Source organism: Tachypleus tridentatus, chromosome 2 (assembly GCF_004210375.1).
Source record: "Tachypleus tridentatus isolate NWPU-2018 chromosome 2, ASM421037v1, whole genome shotgun sequence".
NCBI classification, from domain to species: domain Eukaryota; kingdom Metazoa; phylum Arthropoda; class Merostomata; order Xiphosura; family Limulidae; genus Tachypleus; species Tachypleus tridentatus.
The window spans coordinates 23587216-23610587 of NC_134826.1; the positions used below are offsets into that span (position 1 = coordinate 23587216).

General features: G+C 32.5%; 2 protein-coding genes across 6 annotated transcripts in view; one reads left to right on the plus strand and one right to left on the minus strand.

The window, feature by feature from the left end:
• Window positions 1–2211, minus strand: part of trsn (translin) — a 39433-nt gene extending 37222 nt beyond the window's left edge. For both annotated transcript variants that reach the window (XM_076480670.1, XM_076480677.1), the window contains exon 1: window positions 1997–2211. In XM_076480670.1, coding sequence (XP_076336785.1) covers window positions 1997–2077 — 81 coding nt within the window. In that variant the 5' untranslated portion in view covers window positions 2078–2211. The remainder of the gene's footprint in view (window positions 1–1996) is intronic.
• Window positions 2212–7551: 5340 nt separating this feature from the next.
• Window positions 7552–23372, plus strand: part of LOC143239529 (cyclin-dependent kinase 2-like) — a 36640-nt gene continuing 20819 nt past the window's right edge. The window contains exons 1-3 of one of the 4 annotated variants that reach the window (XM_076480714.1): window positions 7552–7662; window positions 9136–9286; window positions 18483–18560. In XM_076480714.1, coding sequence (XP_076336829.1) covers window positions 9171–9286; window positions 18483–18560 — 194 coding nt within the window. In that variant the 5' untranslated portion in view covers window positions 7552–7662; window positions 9136–9170. Of the gene's footprint in view, window positions 7818–9135; window positions 9287–18482; window positions 18561–23372 lie in introns of all 4 variants that reach the window. The other 3 variants (XM_076480688.1, XM_076480697.1, XM_076480704.1) reach the window with 3 other exon arrangements.

Genomic DNA, 23372 nt, shown 5'->3' on the forward strand with positions numbered 1-23372 from the left:
ATTCTACCAGTACTGACTACAGGAACTTATTTTTTAAGGTGATACTAGTACCAGGGTTGATTTTCACTTTGTCACTTTTCATGTTTTTTTTTCCAAAATGAGTTCACTTCACCCAGCAGGGTGCCTTTACATTTATTTTGAGAATTTTACCCCTGACTGTATTCTAATTGGTCTTGTAGTTTCTCAGCTATTACATTCAAACAAATTCTTCCTTACTAATCTATGTCAATGGAGAAATCTGAGGAGGCTTATACCAGTTTCTTCACGTAATTTATTATTTTGTAACTCATAATGGCTGGTATGGGTATTAACACTTTTACTGATAAGGAGAGAACAATGTTTCAACCTTCCTAGGTCATCAGTAAAAGTGTTAATACCCATACCAGCCATTCTGACATACATTTTTAATTCAAGTGGGTTTCTTGTAATCAAGAATTTATTTTTTTCTTGGAGCGTGTCATTTGTTTTAAATATATTTCAGAAATTATTAGTCTTCATGTAATAAACTATGTTTATTTGTATAGTTAAATGTGTTTTACAGTCTGCATGTGGAATACATTATTAAATGTATGGAACTATAATATAAAAATTACTTAGTCTTGGTTGTGAAAAGAAAAAGCCTGCACTAAACATACATAAAACACAGGTGTCTCATGTTATTTCTATGGACCTCATCATCTCTGTGTAATTAATATTACCATAAAATTAAAGTAGAAATCAGACATTGGCACAGTAACCAGAAGATTATGACAATGAAGGAAGATGTTTTTACGTGTAAGCTTCTATAGATACATCTCGGTATAGCTAAGAATGATATCACATGCACATATATTGCTACTTTTATTGTGACATTAACCATTATAAATATCATGCAACTTCTATTTACAATGCTAGTTCTTTATTAATATTCATATATATCCAGACCTGTTATTGAGCATGAGATGTGGAATATGCCAGTATTAGTGTAATATCCTTTTATGTGCATTATCAGTACTTAATATATTTATACATTTTAATACATGCAATTCAACTTCAAATACCTTATTTTATATTTTAACCTTGTATTTTGCAAATATCATGTTTTCACTTTATCCTAACTTATAAATATACCACATCTCCTATCAAACAAACATAAAAGTGAAAAGATAGTGTCACTGTATCCTACTTTTAACTTCTAGTTCTAGCTGATAATCATACATTTATATAAATATCTTACTGGAACAAGCTACTTCAATGTAAGACCAAACATAAACATACATTAAATATTTAATAGGTAATGATATGTTTGAATGTTTTTTTATTATCACTTTTATTAAATCTTTGATGAATAATTTTGTCCTTTGGATACTATAATAAACTTAATAATATTCATTTAGGTCAGCAATACAAAACACATACAGAAAATTAATTGTGCATTTACATTCTTAGCAGTCTGCAAGCTTATACTTATTTGAATATTTAATATAAAACATATAATCATAATATAAAAATATTGATTGCCAGAATTAATGATAAGACTTAAGTTGTTGTGATAAGTTGCTAAATAATTAAAATATATTGAGTCATAAAGATGTGATGTAAACTGCAATGGTCTTCGAAACCACTGTAAATATTTCCATTATCACAAATTCATTGATACTGTAGTAGTCTTAAAAATACTATTTAAAATTAGAACTCACTATTTCTAGTTTAAAGGTATTCAGCATTTTATAATGTTGATATGATTTCGTGTTTTGGCTGTTATAAGAGTAACAATGTAATAGAACTTATGATTTTGTACCAATAATATAACTACTGCTAGTACAATATACTTAAATAGCAAGTACGACTATACTTATGCACCAGATACAGTGCCACGTACACGTAACTTGAACAACTGATAACTACAATTTTAATACGGAGAAATTATTATTATCAGCGAAATATCACTATCACTGTATTACTTTCTGTATAGCCTATTACTAATACAGTTAAGAGTAACCGAAACAAAATTCACCTCACGAAGATCCTGTTCATTATCTATATGTTTTTGGAATGACTGAAAAATTTCAGCAAAAGATTTAGTCTCCGTCGTCATTTTTTACGCCTTTTACTTAAACGTAAAAAAATTACAATTTTCTTATGTATTTAATACCAAAATGTAATCCGTATCTATTTATAACTGTTAAATGTTACAATACAACGCGAAATGAAGTTTTCATCGAAGGTGGTGACATCTAGAAGAAAAGAATAGTTAATAGGAATGTGAGTTTATAATATTAAAACAAACGCAAACAAATCAACTTAATTTACAAAATGATGAGTTTTGTTAATTTTGTTTGAATTTAAGGACACAAATACACAATGAGTTATCATTCCTCTATCCACCACTGGTATCGAAAGCCGGTTGTTAACGTTGTAGGTTCGAAGATATGTCGCTGTATTGGTAATAAGAGATGGGAAATTCACATTTTAGAATCACGAAGTATACATAAGAAAGGGCCGGCATGACCAGATGGTTAGGACGCTCGATTCACAAGCTGAGAGTCGAGGAATCAATTCCAAATCACATCAAACACGCTCGCCTTTTCAGCCGTGTGGGCGTTATAAAGGAACGATCAAAACAACTATCTGTTGGTAAAAGAGTAGCTCAAGAGATAACGGTTGATGGTGACGACTAGCTGCCTTCCTTCTAGTTTTACACTGCTAAATTATGGACAGCTAGCGCAGATAGCCCTCGTGTAGTTTTGCGCGAAATTCGAAAACAAAATACATAAAAAATGTAATTTCAACCAATATCTATCTTAAGCCGAAACAAAATTTATGAAAAATGCACGGTAATAAACTAATGTTAATTTTTATTATATTTTTAAGCAAATTAACCATCCTCTGTCAGAGATTCTAAAAATCAACATAGTCACTTTTAATTTTGATTCTCCAGCCTATGTCTGTTTTAAATTGTTTTTTTTTTAGATTTTCACCCAAAACTACAAAACAAAAAAACAGACTATCTTTGCATAATCCTAATTTGGAGTTGAGAGACCAGATTTTTTTTTTAGATTTTCACTCAAAACTACAAAACAAAAAACAGACTATCTTTGCTTTGTTTGTTTTTGAATTTCGCACAAAGCTACTCGAGGGCTATCTGTGCTAGCCGTCCCTAATTTAGCAATGTAAGACTAGAGGGAAGGCAGCCAGTCATCACCACCCACCGCCAACTCTTGGGCTACTCTTTTACCAACGAATAGTGGGATTGACCGTTACATTATACGCCCCTACTGCTGGGAGGGCGAACATGTTTAGCGCGACGCGGGCGCGAACCCGCGACCCTCAGATTACGAGTCGCACGCCTTACGCGCTTGGCTATGCCAGGCCGACTATCTTTGCATAATCCTAATTTGGAGTTGAGAGACCAGAAGAAACAGTAGGTAGTTAATAATAGTACTCTTCGTCTATTCTTGGATTATTCATTTCTGGTCTCAGAAAGCACTTGACCGTTACTCTCTTCATGCACTCACAGCCTCAAACTGCAAAATGCATATTTACGACAAAGAGCTGTGAACTCTGCACTCTTGGGTTTACAATCTGAGAACATTAATTACTAGGCAACACCCGGCTTATCTAATAATGATATGTTTTATTTGTTCATTTGCGTTTGTTTATTTTCCTTTGCACTCTTTTGCTTAGTCACTAACAACCAGCAAGAAACTGCTCTATTTAGTAACGTGACAGAATAGGTATTATTGAATAGAACTGAACTTTAAGCTCACTGAATTGAAGATAAGGGATTTAACACAATATGTTAAAAAAACATGTAGGTTCAAGAAGTCTTGATAGAAATGAATAAAAAACTATAAATCAAGCGCTTTCTGAAGAAGAAAGTTCACTCTTTTAAAGCGCTTGGGTTATAAGGTTTTAGTAATTTCTGTTAGCACAATGTATGATATTCTTAAATGAATCTTAACCTTTCCTCAAGATAATATAAGATAGGTCCTCAAAAAATAGAAGATACCATCAAGATATGAACTACGAAATAGTTTTGAATTTCCTGAATCTGACAGAATTCATGGAACAAGGAGAGAAATTGAGCACAAATATAAAATACCCAATGAAAAACGACTTTATTCAATAGTAAAAACTACACATTTTTACTAGCACATTTGATGGTCGTCTTGTTTTGCATATAAGTTGAAAAGTAACTTGAAATGTTTATCTAAGTCGAGTGAAGTTGCTTACTTCACACTGAGAAAACATCACATCTTCCCAAGGCGACTTGTGCTAACTACGTGACTGTTGATTATTCCCTTTAGACTATAAAAGCGGTTTTAGTCTGGTCAGCCAATAGAGTGTGTGTGTTTGTTTGTTTTTTCGTATAGCAAAGCCACATTGAGTTATCTGCTGAGCCTACTGAGGCGAAAAGTCAATAAAATAGGTTAATGTATACTTTTGTGTATAGCATGGTTGATCTCGCTAAAACCTTTCCCATGGGAAGCCAGAAGTAATGTATTAGGTGAATGACAAAGAACAATGGATAACTAGAGCGAAAGGAACTTAAAACTTTCCTGACTAATGTGTTATATAAAAAATTATCTATACATGAATAAATGAAAAGTCTTGAAAACTTCTATATGAAATATAAAAAGGCAGAAAATACATGATATGTTTGCATACCACAAAGATAAAATAATATGCAAACAAATATTTATTTGGAGAACAATACATATCAACAACACTATATAAGCAAAATAAGTGCAAATAATGGAATCACAATACTTGTCTTTGGTGGACGTCAATTTGATGTGAGAGGAATATTTTTAGAACTTTTCGGTAAAAGTGAGAAATATAACCACTATTAATATTTCTTAGAATTTTCATCGTGCCCCTCTCTCCTTCATTTGGTTATTGTATAAATAAAAATAAGAGACAACTTCGAGGTATACCTCTAACCCTCTAACAAAACTAGTGGACCTATATATTGGATGACTCACTCATGATATGTCTTTTGTGGGAGAGTTTAATACAACACCAAAACCAAAATGACTTTCTATAGGCGATATAATTGGCTGACGAATATAATCATGTATCACACACACGTAAATGTGAAAATTACTATAATCCGAGTGGACAAAAAAATGTTCATCTTGTCGATCTAAAAGATAGGGAAATTTGACATTTTCCTTCCACTTACCTTCAAGCTAGCTTTAGCAATCCCGAGCTTTCGTCTTAAATTCAGTAAAATAATTGAAAAAAAAAAAGTTGACTCTCTACATGCGATATTTTATTTTTGCACCAGACAAACACGTTTCAAGCCATGATACGTAACAGTAACAAGAAAAAAATAACCTTTTAAAAATGGCTTCAATGATTAATTACAGTATTGTTTAAAATGATTTCTTAGTATTTTAACTTAGACGTTTTTTATTGTTTGTTGTAGAATATTTTGGCATGATGTGTAATAATGTTTTAAATTTTCTGAGTGTCTAGACCTGATTAATGTCTTGAATTTTCTTATAAACTTGGGGGAAACAGTGTAATAGCATAAAAACAAAAGAGTTGTTCACGATTAACGAGTTAACGTTTCTGTTGGTGTGCCATTTTTTATATTTGTATCATAGGTATGGGAGATATTTAACAAGTAAGTAACTGTTTAATTTTATTTGAGAATTATGTCCATCGCTCGATAAGCTTGTAAATTCTATGGTAGAAGAAAGAAAATGATTTCCCTCTTCAGTGGACTGAACTTTGCATTATTTTTAGTGAACAATTAAAAAAACCTATCCAGTAATAGAAACTGTTACAACAATGATGTAATAAGCGGGATTATTTTGGTAAAAGTAAAATAGAATCAAAGTGAACTTCGAGATGAATAAAGCATGTTCAAAATGAGAATGAAAATCTGGTAGGTGTGATAAAATATTGGAAAGTTGATAGAGAAAAAATATATTTAAAAGAAAACAAATAAGAAAGACATATAAACTTAGAAAAAACAGATAGAAAGTTAAAAGCATACCAAGAAAACCGAGACAGGAATTTGTGTTCTTATATCAAAGCCACATCGGATTAGCTGCCGTGTCCACCGAGAGGAATTGAGCCTCTGATATTGGTGTTGTAAATCTATATATGTGATGCTATACTAGTGGAAGACGACAGGAATTTGATAGAGCAGTCAGAAGGAAGGGACATAGAATTTAAAAGAAGTCAGAAAACAAAAGTGGAAAAAAGACACCAGTGAAGTACTGAAACGTACCTTTGAAGTTCATAAAAGTTATAAACACAAACAATCAACAGAATATAAAAGAAAATCAATAAGAGGTAAAGACATCTGGAAAAGGAACTCGAATATACAAGGATCAAATCAACCACATATTTCTCTCTGAATCCACCGAATAATTCATCTTCAAACAATTGAAACAATGAAATATGGCAGAGGAGAGTTCATTTTGTCTACAGATGTTACTAATAATACTGCACCATATACGATCATAGGAATTTCATGGACTACTCCAGCTATGATATTACCCCACCAATGTGCATAATTAAATCAGACAAACAAGAAACCAACAGATATGATGGAAAGTAACTATGAAAAGCATATTTCATTCCGTTTGAAATAAAAGGTGTCCATCTTATTACACGTTGGAAAAAACACTTTTAAGCAGCAATAAGCAACCTTATAGCTGACAGATATAATAATTATCAATCGTTATCAAACATGTTTGAAATAACAGAATACGTTTATTTGTACAATCTGGTCTTGATTAAGTAAATATTGAGAAGTTACTTATAGTGATCACCAAAAATAACTGCTATGCGAGTACAGATATTGTGTCCGTCTGAATTAATACAAATTGTTAATTTTGTGTATTATTTGTGTCTCGTTTTACTTTTCATTTTACATAAATTCGGTTAGGTAATAGTTTTATTTATTTTTCGTACCTGATATTTTGAACGAATCTCTCGTTATTGAATGTAACAAATCTGATAACTTGCACATACATTCATTTCAATTGATTCTTAAACGCACCACAATTTCATGGCTTACGAGACTGATAAACTAGAACACTGAATCCTTCTCTTCCATGATTCAAGAACATCAAAACACTAAAGTTCGATTCCTGTGATGGTAACTTTGTATTGAACAACCAAACGTTAAGAGTGTTCAAGTAAGTGTAGACAAACAAATGGTAAACGATGCAGTTTATTTTTAAAAATGCTAATACCATATTACACAAATATTTGAGAATTAAATAATTTATGAATTTTAAAATTTTAAATATTTATAAGTTGTTTTTATTTTTCGATAATTAGTGTGAACTGGAGATTAGAAAACATTTTTGAGTTTTAAGAAAAAAATGTTTTATTTCCAACTTTTCAATCTAACAATTTTATTAAGTGATAAATTAGTTACGAAATGTAACTAAAACCCTCACTTAACTGAATTAATGCAAAATCAAAAAGTTGTAATAAAATTTATTACTGCGTTTTAGTTGTGTTAATGAACGATTCGTAATATTTATCAAATTTTTATTTACGAAAGTTTCTAATTTTTTGTTTGTCATAAGTGGATGAGAACTTCAATTGGTAGATGTGAATGACGCGTAAATAGCGGGAAACTTTGTGTTGTGAAGACGCGCGCGTAAGCTACGTGTAATGCTGGATATGTATACACTAATACAATACTAAGTAAATAACTGAAGTTGAGCCTATAAGTGAAGTTATGTATCGAGTTGCAACGATAAGCAAAGGGTAACAATAACGTTACCTTTGTATTAAAAACAAAAACAAAAAACGTTATAGGTCCAAGACTGCTTTCAAATCTCGTAGAATCTCAAGTCCTTGTATTAACTTTTGTACTATAAGTTATAGTAGAGCTTTTAATTTTGTATAAATTATAAAATACTTGTTACAATTATATTTCAGTTATTTGTAACCAAACACCTAAGAACTATTATTATTATTAATGTAGCATAATAACTAAATAGATTTACAACGTTTAGTTTTACCTTTAAGTCATTTAATGCGTATGAAATAATAATGTATAGCCTAAACTAAAGCAGGAACTCAAGGAAACTTGAATTTGTATGAAAGTTAAAACCAGTAATATTGTTATTAATAACTCAAATAATAGTTGATAAAAAAGCAATTTATATTTTATTTGCCTGATATAAAAACGTCGCCACTGATATAGGCAATCATGCTGAACAATTATAATACATTATGAATTAGATGGAAATTATTTTTAAGTAGTTCTAAAAACAACTGCTTGTACTAGGGAAACCCCTGGCTATAATCATTTTTTGTTCTTTTAAGATGTTGCTGTATGGGTGTGGATTTGGTATATCAGAATTTTCAAAAAAACATTTGACAAGATGCCACATGAAAGGATTATTAAAAGTTATTTTTAAAGTAGAGGACAGAAGACTGGCCTTATCAAGGAAAAAGCAGAGGGTTATAATAATGGGTTAAAATGTATTTTCAAGATGGTTCTTATGGGTATCAGCACTTTAATTGAAATACGGAACAATGTTTCAACCTTCATTGGTTGTCTTCAGCCTGACAACCTGAAGGTGACGTGACCTATGAAGGTTGAAACATTCTATACTTTATTTTAATTAAAGTGCTAATGCTCGTACTAACTGTCTTGAGAAAACATTTTACTTTAAGTGGGTTTCTTGTCAACACGAATAATGAGGTTAGTTAAACTGAATTAATGCCATGAATAGGGTACCTCAGTGCTCATTGTTAGTACTTTTGGTCTTTTTTTATTATTATTATTAATGGCAATGAAGTAGATGAAAGAGTGACCTAAAGAATTTCTGATGGTATTAAAGTTTTAGGTATTGGAGAGTAAAAGGATTTGTTTTAATTATAATAAATACAAGATAATGTATGTGGGTTATCTTAATTTGAATTATAAGTATAATTTTGATTGGAATAATTTCAACACTGTTATGTGAATTATCATATGTAAATGTAATTGAAAATTTCTAGTAAGGCACATTTAAGTCAAAAAAGTAAATTTTAGATTAGGTTTATTAATTAATGAAATTTTTCATTACTCATAATACAAGTAGTGCATTCAGTTTTAATATATTTTTTTTACAAGTATAATTTAAAAATTCAAATATCTGTTTAATACCCTGTTATTCATCGTAGGTCTTAATAACAAGTCAATTCATGAACGTATAAAAATGGATAACTTTCAAAAGATAGAAAAAATTGGAGAAGGAACGTACGGTGTAGTGTATAAAGCTAGAGATAAAGAGACAGGAAAGTTAGTGGCCTTAAAGAAGATTCGTTTGGAAACGTAAGTTTGATATCACTTTAAAGGTGTCTTTTAGTTTTGAAATATAATGCATGTTTTCAGAAAAATGCAATTACTACAAAAAAATAAAATTTTCAGAGCCGTAAAGTAATTTTCATTATATTTGAACTTGTATTACTGAGATTTCAATTTTTTGTCATCCATGTTTGTTTTCATTTCCTGAACCAAATACATTCTTAAAATATTTCTGTTGAACTAACCAAGGCAAGAAGAATGATAAAAAAGCTGTTATAGAATAATAAAATGTGTTTCAATCCCCCAGTGATATTGTATAGAATAGTTACCAGATGGTATTAAACGACTTAAAACATTAACAAAATAATATAATAAATATATCTTTTTAATAATTATTTATTATTAAATTACTTAAAATTTGATTTTAAAATTAAACTTATGATTTCTTTCATTTTTCTTTTTTTTGTAATACTCCCTCTTACCTGTTCTTGTTCCTGTGATATATTTACTCTAGGCCCGGCATGGCCAAGCGTGTTAAGGCGTGCAACTCGTAATCTGAGGGTCGCGGGTTCGCATCCCGTTGCGGCAAACATGTTCGCCCTTTCAGCCGTGGGGGCGTTATAATGTGACGGTCAATCCCACTATTCTTTACTAAAAGAGTAGCTCAAAAGTTGGCAGTGGGTGGTGATGACTAGCAGCCTTCCCTCTAGTTTTACACTGCTAAATTAGGGACGGCTAGCACAGATAGCTCTCGAGTAGCTTTGTGCAAAATTCCAAAACAAACACAATATTTACTCTAATATTTCATTCTTTTCTTACCTCAGTCTAGGTATTCTTTTAATTCCTTCTACAATTTTATTCAGCTATCTCTTCTCTTCCATGAGTTATATTCTTTATTCAAACTTCTTTTAATGCATTCTGTGTACACATATTCTATAGTTTCTCTTAATTCGTGTATAATTTGCACTTTTTTTAAATATTTGTTCCTGTTCATATAATTTTCACAACTGTCTCACTGATATTTTCTGTTTGGTTCATATCAATTCATCATTATTTTCTTTAAATACATTACAATTTTCCTTTCTTTATTTACTTCATTGTATAATTTATTATATTTTGACTTTCATAATGATTTTTCTTGTTTAAAGATATGTTCTACCTTTTTTCAATTTTCCTTCATTATTTCTTTATTTCCTTTAAATACATATTTCGTGATGTGAGAGTCTCAATCTTTGTATTACTTTTTTCACTATGATCTTCATCTGGTTTAGTTTCATCATGTTCATGTTGTCTCTTGCTTTTTGTTGTTGTTGATAACTACAAACTAATTTGTATGGAGTTTGAATCTTTCTATTTATGTACAATTTAATATTCTAATGTAACAAGAAAATGATTTTAAACAGTTATATGCCTATAGTTTTACTATGAAATAAATAATAAAACTACATTTATTTATAAATTTATTGTGATAATTCAATTACCCAAATATGAAACAGTTGTTTATAAAGCTCACTGGTAAAGAGATTATATGTATATTAGGTTTTTATTTAAAATATAAAAACTGTATTACTCTTTACAGTTGCAAAAATGTGATATTTATTATAAAACATATCTTGAGAAATTAGAAAATAACAGTTTATGTAATAAGTGTGTAATATAATATAATATTTGTGAAAGATGAGAGTTCTTTATGTGATTGTGATTGATTATGATCTGAACATTTTAAATAATGGAATACTTAGTTATTTAACCATAAAATATATTTACTGTAGAAATTTTAAAAAATTAGCTTTTTGCTTATATTTTCTAATAATTTATTCTTGCAAAAAAATGCAGTATTACTATATGCGACATATTTTGTATTTTAGACTTATTCTGTGCCACTATTCAAAATACTAAACATTTGCCAATATTTTAAAAACTTAAATAATTATAGTGATAATTAAATATTATATGCATAAGCCGAAGTGGGATAAATATAATTCCAAACCATACTTATTATGCACTGATGCTACAGCCATTTCTTGATCTTCAAGGTTTCCACACTTTGTCCATTTAAGCATTGAGAATGCTTGCTCCAGTCTTTTATACCCACCACTCGAATGCTTTAAGCAAAGTCTAATTTGCAAATTTCTTCAACTCTCTCTGTGTAGGTGCTGAATATAAGCACCTCATGTTGATAATATAATCATTTTTTTTAGACAAAGCTTTTAGCATGGGTTTTTATGATTATTTATTGTTTATTATTTAGTGTTGTGATTATTTATTATTTACATTGTGCATTTGAATGAGGTTGGTATTTATACAGTTTGTAGCTCTTTTACCAAAGATCCATGGGTACTCTAGGTTTTGACTTCGGGGTTGATCATTCAATTTGCATCACCTCCACCATCGTCTGTTCAACCTTTTCAACTCTAACAGATCCACAGCAAGTGGAGCTCTGTTTCCAAGACATTAGAGAGTTGTTAGTCAAAAAAAGGCATCAGAGAGGGCAGATTATATTCTTACAGGATTTTATTGATATTTATTTGTGGTACCCAAAATGGAAGATTGGAATCCAATGATGGATCTATCCTGACTCAACAAATTTTTAAATCCTCTTTACTTCACTATGGAATCTTTTATTACCCTATGATGGTACTTTGCATCTGGCCACCTTGATAAAGTTTTTAGTTTTTTAAGTGACTTTTTAATGTTACTTAGTGTTTTAAATTTATACATTAAACCTTTTTTAATGTGGTTCCCTTTTAAGAATCACAATCTCTCTCTAGTTCGATTTGAAAAGCAGAAAATGGCCGTAACCATAAATAACTCAACACCAGGACTGGAAAGGCCAACTTCAGGTGACTAACATTGCTGTTTGAACTACCCTTTAGTCATCCTGGCGAGTTATTATTACAATTTTGCTGCATGTCTTTCAAAACTTTTATTCCTTTACTTTATCAAAATGGCTACAATGACACATAACCCATAACCAGGACTGGAAAGGCCAACTTCAGGTGACTGACGGTGGTTCTTGTACTTGCCTGTTAGTCTTCCTGGTGGGTATGATAATTTCCATTATGCTACAGAAAGTCTTTTACAACTTCTCTTACTGTGATTTCTCTCTTAACATTATAGAATAGATATCAACATTGGTTTTTTGCTATTTATATTTTTAAATGCTGTTTTGTTTTACCTTCATTTCCTTTTATGAATTTTACTACATTTACTTTATTTTTACCTTTTTACTGGATGTTTAACGCAGATAGTCTAGCTGCTTTTTGCCATAAAACACAATTAACCAACCAACTGCTCACAGATGCATGTTTTCAGGGATGGGGAGCTTATGTTGAAGGTCAGTAGTTTTGTGGTACTTGGACAGAAGATGAGTCTACCCTCTATATCAACATTCTTGAACTTCTTGCAGTACATTGAGTAATTGTTCTCTTTTGAAAGGAAAAATTGTCATGGTACATTCTGACAATTCCACAGTTATAACTCAGGTTTTTTCTTCTCAAGGAAGCACACATTCTCAAGACCTCTGTTTTTGTATCTTGGATCTTCTTTGCTGGGTTCATTTCCATTGTATCAGTCTTTTCACATGTCATTTTCCAGGAGTGATGAATTTAATTGCAGATCATTTGTCTCAACCAAACCAAATTTTTCCAACAGAATGGATGCCACATCACAAAGTTTTTCAGTGAATTTGTTTTCAGTTTGATTTTCCAGTGGTCGATGTCTTTGTGACTCATTGGAATTCTCAGTTGCAATTGTTTTGGTCTCCATTACTTCATCTTCAAGTGTTGGCAGTAGATATGTTCAGTCATGTTTCAATAGGTTCACATTTATGTACCTTTCCCTTGATTTAGCTATTGACACAAGTTTTGACTGTGGCTTGTTTTTATTCCTGTTGAGTTATCTTGGTTGCATCTTATTGGTCAGCTCAAGCATGGTTCACACTTTTTCAGTATCTGAAAAAATGTTTACCTCTGATCTAGGTTGTCTCAATAGAGGTAGTCATTCTTTGCCCAGATGTTTGGAAACTCAATCTTCATGCTTGGAAGTAATGTAGTCCTTTAACCAACATAAGGGTTAAACTTCTGATGTTTCTTCTGCACTAAACTAAATCTCTCCATAGGTTAACCATGATAGTTTATCAATGGAAATGGAATATTTATTGTCAGTGGTGTATTCAAAGGGAGTTAAACCCTCTTCATCCAGAAGTATCTATCACATCCCAGTTTCTAACTTGTGTATTTGAGAAGAGGATTACTTTGTACATGGTAGCTTTAAATAAGGCATCCTTATCCACTATTTTTTGGTATTCTAAATGCCAGTGGGTGTGTTTTTTTAATCCCCAGTTCTCAGGTCTACTAAAATCCTTCCATATTTTTCAGCCTAAACAACCATTTAAATTACTGAATTAGCATTTTACAACTGTTACACAATTATTTCTCTGAGAGTTTTCCACTGCCCTATGTAGCTAACTTAACCACATCTGCTGGATTATAAAGAAATATATCTTCATTAGTAATATTGTCTCTTTACTTTCTGGGGTCTCTTTTCTCAGTTTCACAGGATCTTACTCTGTGGTGAGTGTTATCCAGACAGATGTGCTTTTATAAATTCTGCACTAATAACTATTAACATAATATACTTCATCTAAGACCACCTTGACACAGACTGAGTGCTATTACTCTACTACCTTGACTGTCATGAGTGAAGCATAAGGGGATCCTGCTCATCCATACCAATCATAAGGTTGAATAAAGCAGGGTCAGTTTACTTCTAAAAATTTCTGTTTTTCTGATAGAGCACTGTTTTGTTCTGTCTTCCCTATAATTCCAGGGACAAGTTGGATTTACCTTGTCCACATGTTTGGGAAGTGAATATGAGTGTTCATAATTTCAGAGTAGATGAGATCTGTTTCTCTTAGTGGAATATGGTATATAAGATCTTATCATTCTTTGTTTCGAGTTTTACCTTTTGGGCTTCTTCATTTCTCCTCGGTGGACACAGCAGATAGCCTAATGTGGCTCTGCTATAAGAAAACATACACATGGGCTTCTTCAGATTGAGGAGAGTTTTATCCATTTTGGTGTAGCTTACTTTCTCATCAGGGTTAAGGTGGCTTGGAACATATTCAATAGCTACAGGTTAGGAGCCACTGATGTATATATTGCTGTCCATATGCCCTAGCTACCCATGTGGAATTTAGGACTCGATAATCTAACCAGCTGTTTGGTTGGAGCCTATTCATTCTTGTCAAATTCCATCTGCAGTGCATGAATTAGGTTTTGGATGAAGAGCATATCTGTTTTGAGTGTAGTGCAGTTCCCATACTTGGGTGCTAATCTTCTGTTGGGATGCTCTCACCATCCTCTCAGCCTTATCAATGTGGGATGCTAACTGTAGTGTGAGTTGTATGTTTGAAAGTTAACATTGACTTAAATGTGAAATCTATTTCCAGTAATACTTATCTGTTGTCATACCCTCACATTGTTCCTCCCCATTAAGAGCTGGGGTTGAAGAATGAAGTTTGGGTAATTCTTGGAAAAATGATAATATTATCTGAATGAGGTGTTTGTATGCAGTACCAAGAAAGAGGGTGCATTGATCTGGGTAGAGAGTATCATGAGACAGAAATCATCAATGGCTATTATGTGGAAAATAAAAGACTGAAGCTGACAAGAAGAAATCATGCCAGTGTTTAGATGAACAAAGGAAGAAAACCATAGTAGTTGAGTGATAGATGTAAGTGTGAGAGGAGTTCAGTGTTACTGGAAATACATTTTTAATTTAAGAAAATAACTTTTCCAAAATTCTGCTTTTAGCCAGAATAACAGAAATGGATCATACCATCCACTCTTGTTCTATATACATGCCCTCTGTTAATATCAAGTGTTCTGTAAGACCAGTTGAGATGTATTCATAGTGCACTGTTATGTCTGTCTACTCTCTGATCAAGATGTTGTCTATTCCATAGACTATCAAGGAAGAAGCTAGCACCAGGGTGTGCTGTGTCTGCTTCCCTGGTGTGTGTGATACGGCTTTTCAAAATAGGTTAACGAGGTCATCTGCTGCTCTGTCTCCAGAAAAAAGACCTTTCTGGCTAAAACAGGGCTGATGGGAATCCAAGCATTTTCTCTGGGCTTCACCACCACAAATCTTTCAATTTTGTTTCTTTTTCTTTAAGTGGAAAGAAAAGAGACCTTTACTGCTTACCAATTATTAGTTGCTGGGGTAGTGGAGCATGGACAACCCTCACAATTTGGAACCTAACAGCTGTGGGTAAAACAAGGGGTGCCAATCAGTAGGAATTGGGGCAGTGGTGATACAGTCAATGTAGTGCAGGTCACCATTCGTATACTTATATGAACAACATGCCAGAATCACTTCTTACAACAACTTATCTTTTTCCTGTGGTCTGCATTTCTTCAGTAGAGTTTGTATGAGCACATTACAAGACTCTGCTCTCTCCTGCAGATTGCAGCTGGTCAGCATAGTAAAGGAGAGCACACATACTATACCTGCACCCTTTTCCTACAGTCATTCTTCTGTTCAGTTGTTTTTGAATGAGCACTTGCTAAGAAATTGTGCAGTGTACTCTTCTTGTTACATACAGATGTGTTCTGTAACAAAGAATTGAGAACAATTCTAATTTGCTTACTAAAATCATAAAGGAGATAAATGGATTAAATACTATTAGTTTAATAAATTTAAATTGATAGTAAATAAAGTGATTGAAAGGTTAATAACAGATAAACCAGCTAGACCAGACAGTACCTTCACTGGGGTTTTAAAGAAAACCATAGATCAAATAGGAAAGTCTCTTTCTCTTACAATTTGTGGTAGTTAATAGCAAACAAGTAGGTGTGTGAGGACTTAAGTTGCTAACTATGAATATTTTTAAGGGAGAGATAAGCTGTAGGAATTATAGGCCTATAGTAGGAAATGTCTGGACAGTTTTGGACGAATAATTTGCAAAATCATATGGTGAAATATGATATTATAAAAGGAAGCAAACGTGGATTCACAATGAGAAATCTCACATTACTAGTATATTAAATTTTTATGAAGTTGATGAAAAGGGTGTGATATTAGTATAATTAATTATAAAAAATTATTTTGATGTATTGTCTCCCAGAAGAATAATTGAGAAAATTATATTGGTATGGAATTTGGAAAGTATAACACCATGTAACAAAATTTTTACTTTTTCTTGTTCCTGGACAGAAAGTGTTATTTCCTAATTGCTTATGCTTAAAGTAAATGGAAAAGACCTATTTTTCTCTTTAAACTTTACTTTTGTGACCTTGGAACATATAATAAAAACATGATGGGAGACTACACTTGGGGGCTGATACCTTAAAGTGATTTACATTACAGTCTCAAATCTCGAAAAACTACTCACTTCTAAACATATTTGTATAACTTTAGTATAAATACATGTAAATCTTGATTCATATGTTGTTTTATTCAGACTTTATGTAAAAATGAAAATGTGCAAATTTACCCATTTTTACATGTAAAATAATTTCTAAATTTCGTTATCCAGGTCACAAAAGCAAAGTTTGAAGGGAATAATGGCCATTTTCTGTACTTTTACAACATAAGCATTAAAGAAATAACACATACTATCCAGGAACAAAATTTGTTTTTGTGTAATTAATAGGACTGAAGGTTGGCTGAGTGAGAGAATACAAATGGTCATTACTAATGGAGTTCAGTCAAACTAACCTCTTTAGAGATCAGTGCTTAGATTTTTGGTTTTTCTTGTTTATAATAATATTGAAAATGACAATGTTTGCTGGAGGCATTAAAATTCTGGATATTTTTAAGTGTAATAAGGATTTTGAGAGTGTTTAGGATTAAACACTTTAGGATTGTGTGTTAGAAAATAATCAAGATACAATCTGCAATTATAGATATTTAAACATTCATAATGTATTTGGTCATAAATTAAACCATATGTTTAATACAGGTAAATATCCATTCAATAACACAGTTGAAAAATAGGATGTTAGCATAGTGGTACACAATTCATGAAGCTGCCAAAGTAATAACACTGTGTTCTTAATAACAAAGGCAATATAATTTTATGTTATATTAATAAAGATACTGACTACAAATGGAAACATGTTATTATATCTATAAAAATCAGTAGTTGGTCTTTACTTGGAATATTGAGCCCAGTTTTGATCTACATGTATAAGGAAGGATATTGCTTTATCGGAGTCGGCTTAGAGAAGGGTTACTGGGATGGAAGTATCTTATGGTTAAGATTTTGTAACCTACTTGAGAAATGAAAAGAGAGAGAGAGATGATCTTATTAAAGTTTACAGTTCTAGATCAATAGAATAATGGCCTTGGTTTCTATCTACTGGATTCTGAAGACAATATGGATGAGAGGAAATGAACTTAATATTTGAAAAATACAGGCTAAACTCCACTGAAGTTTTATTTTTGCACCATTACGATTAACTTGCAGACTGAATTGCTATCAGCAGTAGTTGAGGCTGAAACCTTAAAAATATTTTAAAAGAGGAATTATAACTTCTTGAAAAATTAAAGATAGATTTAAATGTTTCCTTTTTTTTTTATGGGTGGGTGTGCAGGGTTAGTCTTAGGGTATCATATGGTTCTTGTTCATATGTTATGAAACTATGGCTTCTTTATCACTAACCCTTAGCTTTATTCAGACAATTTTTCATATCTTTTCTACTGATTCCACGTGATTTTTCTGAGATATCAAGTTATAAAATATTACTGCAGTGCTTCTTTTCAAAAGCAGAAACATTAACTACTTGTGAATATTTTTTTGTAAGCTAATAAAATAATAAACATTTTCACCAGATCTTTGTGTTGACAGTTCCTAGAATCATTCATAGAAAGTTTCATCTGTCTGAGATGGAACTTCCTGCTAGGCTTTTAAGTAAATATGGTTTCAAATGTTTGCTAATTGTATTTTTATTATTGTTATAGTCCTCAAAGAGTCTGTTTGTTGGTAGCTTATTTAACCTATAACTAATAAGTTGTGATACTTGTAAATGTTATGGTAAGTTGTTATGCATATGTCAGTTAGTGTTTTAAGATTTTGCCTGGAAATAAAAGCTGAAATGTACATATTTGTGATAGTTTTGAACTAATTATTTGCAAATATGTATTACTCCACTTTGTTTAAATGAGATCTCCAAACAGTTTACTGTTATTTAATTATATTATTTTTGATTGGTTTCAGAGAATCTGAAGGGGTGCCAAGTACAGCCATTAGGGAAATAGCCTTGTTGAAAGAACTTGATCATAATAACGTAGTGAGGTAATTTATATGTTTATGTACAAAGCTAGTAATTAATGTATATATTCTAAACCAATAGAATAATGTTCTTCACCAATGTAAAACCAAAGTAAGCACATAAAACTTTAAAATTACATTTAATAGAAGTTATAGAACTCTACCTTATGGCAAGATATGATAAGTATCGCAATACTTGAGTCTTGATATAATATCAGTTGTTTCCATTGTTTGAAAAATAGGCTTCAAAATAACTGCAGATTTTCTTTAAAGAATTATGCATATTCACTTTTGTGGAGTGAGGGAAACCTTTTTGGCATTAACACTGTTGATTAAGGTTAAGAAAACTTTTAATGGACTAGCATACTTACCAGTTGTGTTAGGTGCTAACAGAAAACTAGAGGAATGAAATATCAATCAGATTTTGGAACTGTTAGTATGTTGACAGGAGATACGTTTCACTGACTTTTGCTTTGATGGGGTGGTTTTATCTGTACATTTGCAGAAAACAGTTGTGGTCAGGGTTCCTCTGCTACTGGGACTTATTTTATCAGGATTCAGTCCTTACTAATGTTTGCCTACCTCCTTCATATCTCCTTCATCTCCATTGGGCTACTTTTCTTTGTCTAGAAGTCATCAGTGATGTTTGTGTTTCAATGAATACTTATGAAATGGCCTGGCATCAGTCCTCATTATTTACTCTGGTTTCTTGTCTTTCTCAACATTGCTTTTTGACTCCTGCTCCTCAGCTGAATCATTACCCCTATCCTTTTTATTCCAGCTTATATATCTTCTTTGTTTTCACATCAGGCCCACTGAATGCAGTCTGTTTCAGTTTTCATCTGACAGATGGGTTTTTCAAATCAAACCTACAATCTAGCCTTCCATTTCTTTTTCCCCTTTTTTCTTCCTGTTTTCTTTCTTCCTCCCTTTGACCCTCTTTATTTTCAATGTCTCAAGGATGTGGTCTTGGAACATTTGGCCAAAAATGCTACCCAGGTTTTTATTCTTACCTCTTTGTGGTCTCCAAGAAGACCAGGAACTGGCACATGGTTATTGACCTGTCATCTTTCAACCAAGTTCTTGTTGTTTGGCAGTTTCACATGAAGAATTTCTTTTTCTCTTTGGTGTCCATTTTTACCTGGACTGCTGATGGCAAAGGTTGACTTTTTTCTTTTACATATTCTGATTGCTCCATCCTCCAAATGTGTTCTTTGTTTTGTCCATCATGTCTCTCCATGCTCTGGCATAGCATTGGTTCCTTTAATCTCATCAAAAGGGCACTTGCTCCCCACTTTTACAGTTTGGAACAGAGATTCCACTTCTACACAGATGACTGTATTTTCCTTTTCTTTTCTGGGGAAGAGCCATTCTCTCTCACTTTTTTCCTTCTGCAGGAAGCTGTGTGGTTAGGATTATTTATCAAGCTTTCCAAGCCCTTTCTCACACCTGTGAAGTTATTAGTATATTTTAATGTGTTATTCAATTTTTATTTCAGTGAGACACCCAGCTTTCACTTCATTACCTGCAAGTTATGGAACTGGTCTCATCAGCAAGGTTTGCACTTCTTATTTACACCCCATGTGAGAGGTTATTTAACTTCTAGTGACTGGATTTCATGTAGTCTCTTACTCCTTTAGATGCACACTTAAGTGCCTCCTCCAGTAGCCTTAGCACAACCAGTAAAATATCTTTCATGATTTACTATCCACAATTGTGAACCTACCTTCTTTTCTTGAGGACTTGTCTTGGTGGCTCAACTGTATCAATATCACAGTTAGTGCCCCCTTGCCACCTCCTGACCATATCTCCATCTCTTTGCAGATGCTTCCCTTCTGGGTTTGGGCAACTATCTGAATGACAGCTTGATTTTAAGATTAATATACTCAAATATCTCACTATTTGTGTGGCATGTTTCAGTTTCCTATTTCTTCTAGTAAATCTATTTGCAATAATTCACACAAATAATTCCAAAGTTACTTCTGTAAATTGAGTATCCTTTCCAGGACTTTTTGATTTCAGGCACTGAACCTTCTCATTAGTGCTTATTTCCAACCAGTTCATCTTATCATTTAACATGTACTGGGGTTTTTGAGCCTGGTAAAGGACCACCCCTCTCAGTTGGACTGTGTTCTGCCTATAGAGTGGTATCTTCATTCCCAGTTTTTTTCATTGGGTTTTTATGTGTGACTATATTCCTCTTTGTCTCCTCCTTCAAGTACTTGCCTTTACACACAATTTTTCCTGTTGGGTTCTGTTAGCAACACATCTGTTGTCCAGCCCTCATTTTTTCCTTTTGTTTAATAAATGCAAAGGCCCCTATTATTCTATCCTTTGTCTTTTCCTTTGCTTCAGTCTTGCACTTCCCTTTTTCATCCAGTGGCATTCTGTCTTCATCTTCATGTGTAGGATTTAACTGGCCCATTGTCTGCAGGTCTAAGCTCTCCAGTCATGTAACCTTTTCTGATCACCATCCTGTTTTCCTTTCACTTTTTTCTACCTATCAACAGAAGTGGAGGGATTTTCATCTTTGGTCTATCTGCAGCTCCCTTCCTACCAACTGTTTTATTGTGGCCCCCTTTTCTGCCTTTTTCATGTTGTTGTTTTACCACAGTTTGTAAGTCTTCACCATTAGTGAAGCATTATCTACTACATTTTGCCTTTCCCATTATCACAATGTGTTTTCTTATATGGTCCTCTCCACTCTGTTCTTATCTGATTCCCATGTTTGGCTGGGATTGTAATGTTGTTTTACATGCTCTTTGCATGACCCATTCTCGTTGTTGGCTTGTGCTTATGAAACCACTTTATTGTTTAGACTTCTTTCCCGTACTTTACCTATAATGGTATTTTCATCCTAAGGCTTCAGCTGCTTGTTCTTTTTCCTCCTATCTTCCTTTTATTTCTCACATCCATGATCATTCAGACCCAGATCAACTGCTGTGTTTGATTCTGATTGTTATATGGTAATTGGCAAACTGTTTCAATTTCATTGCTTCAAGTTTAACTTTCTCACTCTATTGTTTCTCATTTATCTGGTGCTTGGGTGAGATCTCTCAGTCTGAAATGTGGAGAACTCAACTCACATTTGTTGCTCTTTATTTCCAAAATCTGGCTGTTTCATCTCCTCAAGGATTTTGACCCCCCTCTGGCCATCATTTGTCAACGAACACATTATCTTTGAAAAGGGTATGTTTTATTTTTCTCTCCTTTTGTTTAACAGGATCCCACCAGATGGTCAATATTGTTTCCCAGATTATGCATATTTTCCAAAATCTGCATTAATATAGGGGGAAACAGAAATCACTCTGCCTTTTTACCCTGATTCTACCAGTGCCTGTTGTCAAGATTTCTTTGCTTTGCCAGTGTTTAAATATGAGGTTTTATACTGCCTCCAGTAAAAGACCTTTCCAGGCAGACATCCAATAGGGATCCAAGCACTTTTCCAGTTCTCTCCAGTACAAATTCTTCCCCTTCTTCAAATGGATCAGAGGATATCTTTATGAGTTATCAGTTTCTAGCTGCTGGGGTGACGGATCTTGGAGAGTTCCTCACTAATTATGTATCCAATTCCAAAAGAAATTCTAGTCATTCCATGTGAGGAAGTGAGATAGTGTCTTAGAAGTTAACATTTTCCTTCTCTGAAAATACATTTCCAATGGATACCTTCTTATCTGATCTCTTCTTCTGTTACACTTTCATCTTGCCTTATTGAAGAACAAAATTATTTCAAATACGATTGTTTAAGTGGAGTCATTGTTAATGAAGATTGTTTTATCCTATTGTTGGAGGGTTATTATTGCTTTATAATGCCCTCATGCACCAGTGTGTTCATGTTAAACATGTGTGTTACCTCAAGGCTAGTGGTATCCACATGATGGATATAACTATTCAGTGTGAAGAAGTAAGTATCAGAAATAAATTTTCGGATTTAAAAGATGTTAATATTTTATAAAATATTCCTACTAAACATCTGTCTCTAAATTTATTTTAACCATTCTGACTCAAACTCTTTGTAGTCTGAGTCCAAGATGATTTTCATGTTTCTAACAAAACATACTTTTTCATCTTAACAGTTTTCATGTTTAATTTACATCTAGGATTTCCTATATGAATATCAAAACAGTTTGTTCAGAAAATTTTTTTATCTTATATTATTTTTTACCCTACCACAACATAGACTCATTTCATTTGACGAGATCAAAATCATCCTTTTTTCTTTCTAGAATGACTGCAGATTGTAACAGTTTATTACAGTTATTTACCCTAAACATTCTCAGACTTCTAACAGTCTACATCTGTTTTCATTTCGTTTTATTATCTTATAGTTGTTTCAACCATATCTTGACCATGAAAACCAATAACTTATCCAGAAGGAGTGTCGAGTGTTAAAGATGAACCAATTCCTTGTTTTAATTTTTACATTTAGTTTTTTTTTATTTAAGTCCCCCATTTGGAAAATAAAGACTGTGGAAAGTTTTTATTTTAACTACTGGCCTGTTAAAATCTGTAGTTAGTGTATCTAATTGATGGGACATATTGAAGCCCATATAATGGAAAAAGGAAATCTGAGACAGAAATTCAAAGCAGATAGGCATCATATGACATGCACAAGTGAAAATTAAGATTGACAATTTATTTAAATATTACATTTCAAATTAATAAATTGAAACTTGTGTGGTATTCAGATGTGAATTATAAACTTTTATGGCAGTGTTATTGATTTACATTTATGATAAAGTTATCTAGATTTTGAATGCAAGTTTGAAAATTCTGATGTGCACACTTTGACCTGAACCCTTAAACATAAGGTTAAAAGTAACTCTGTAACATGGA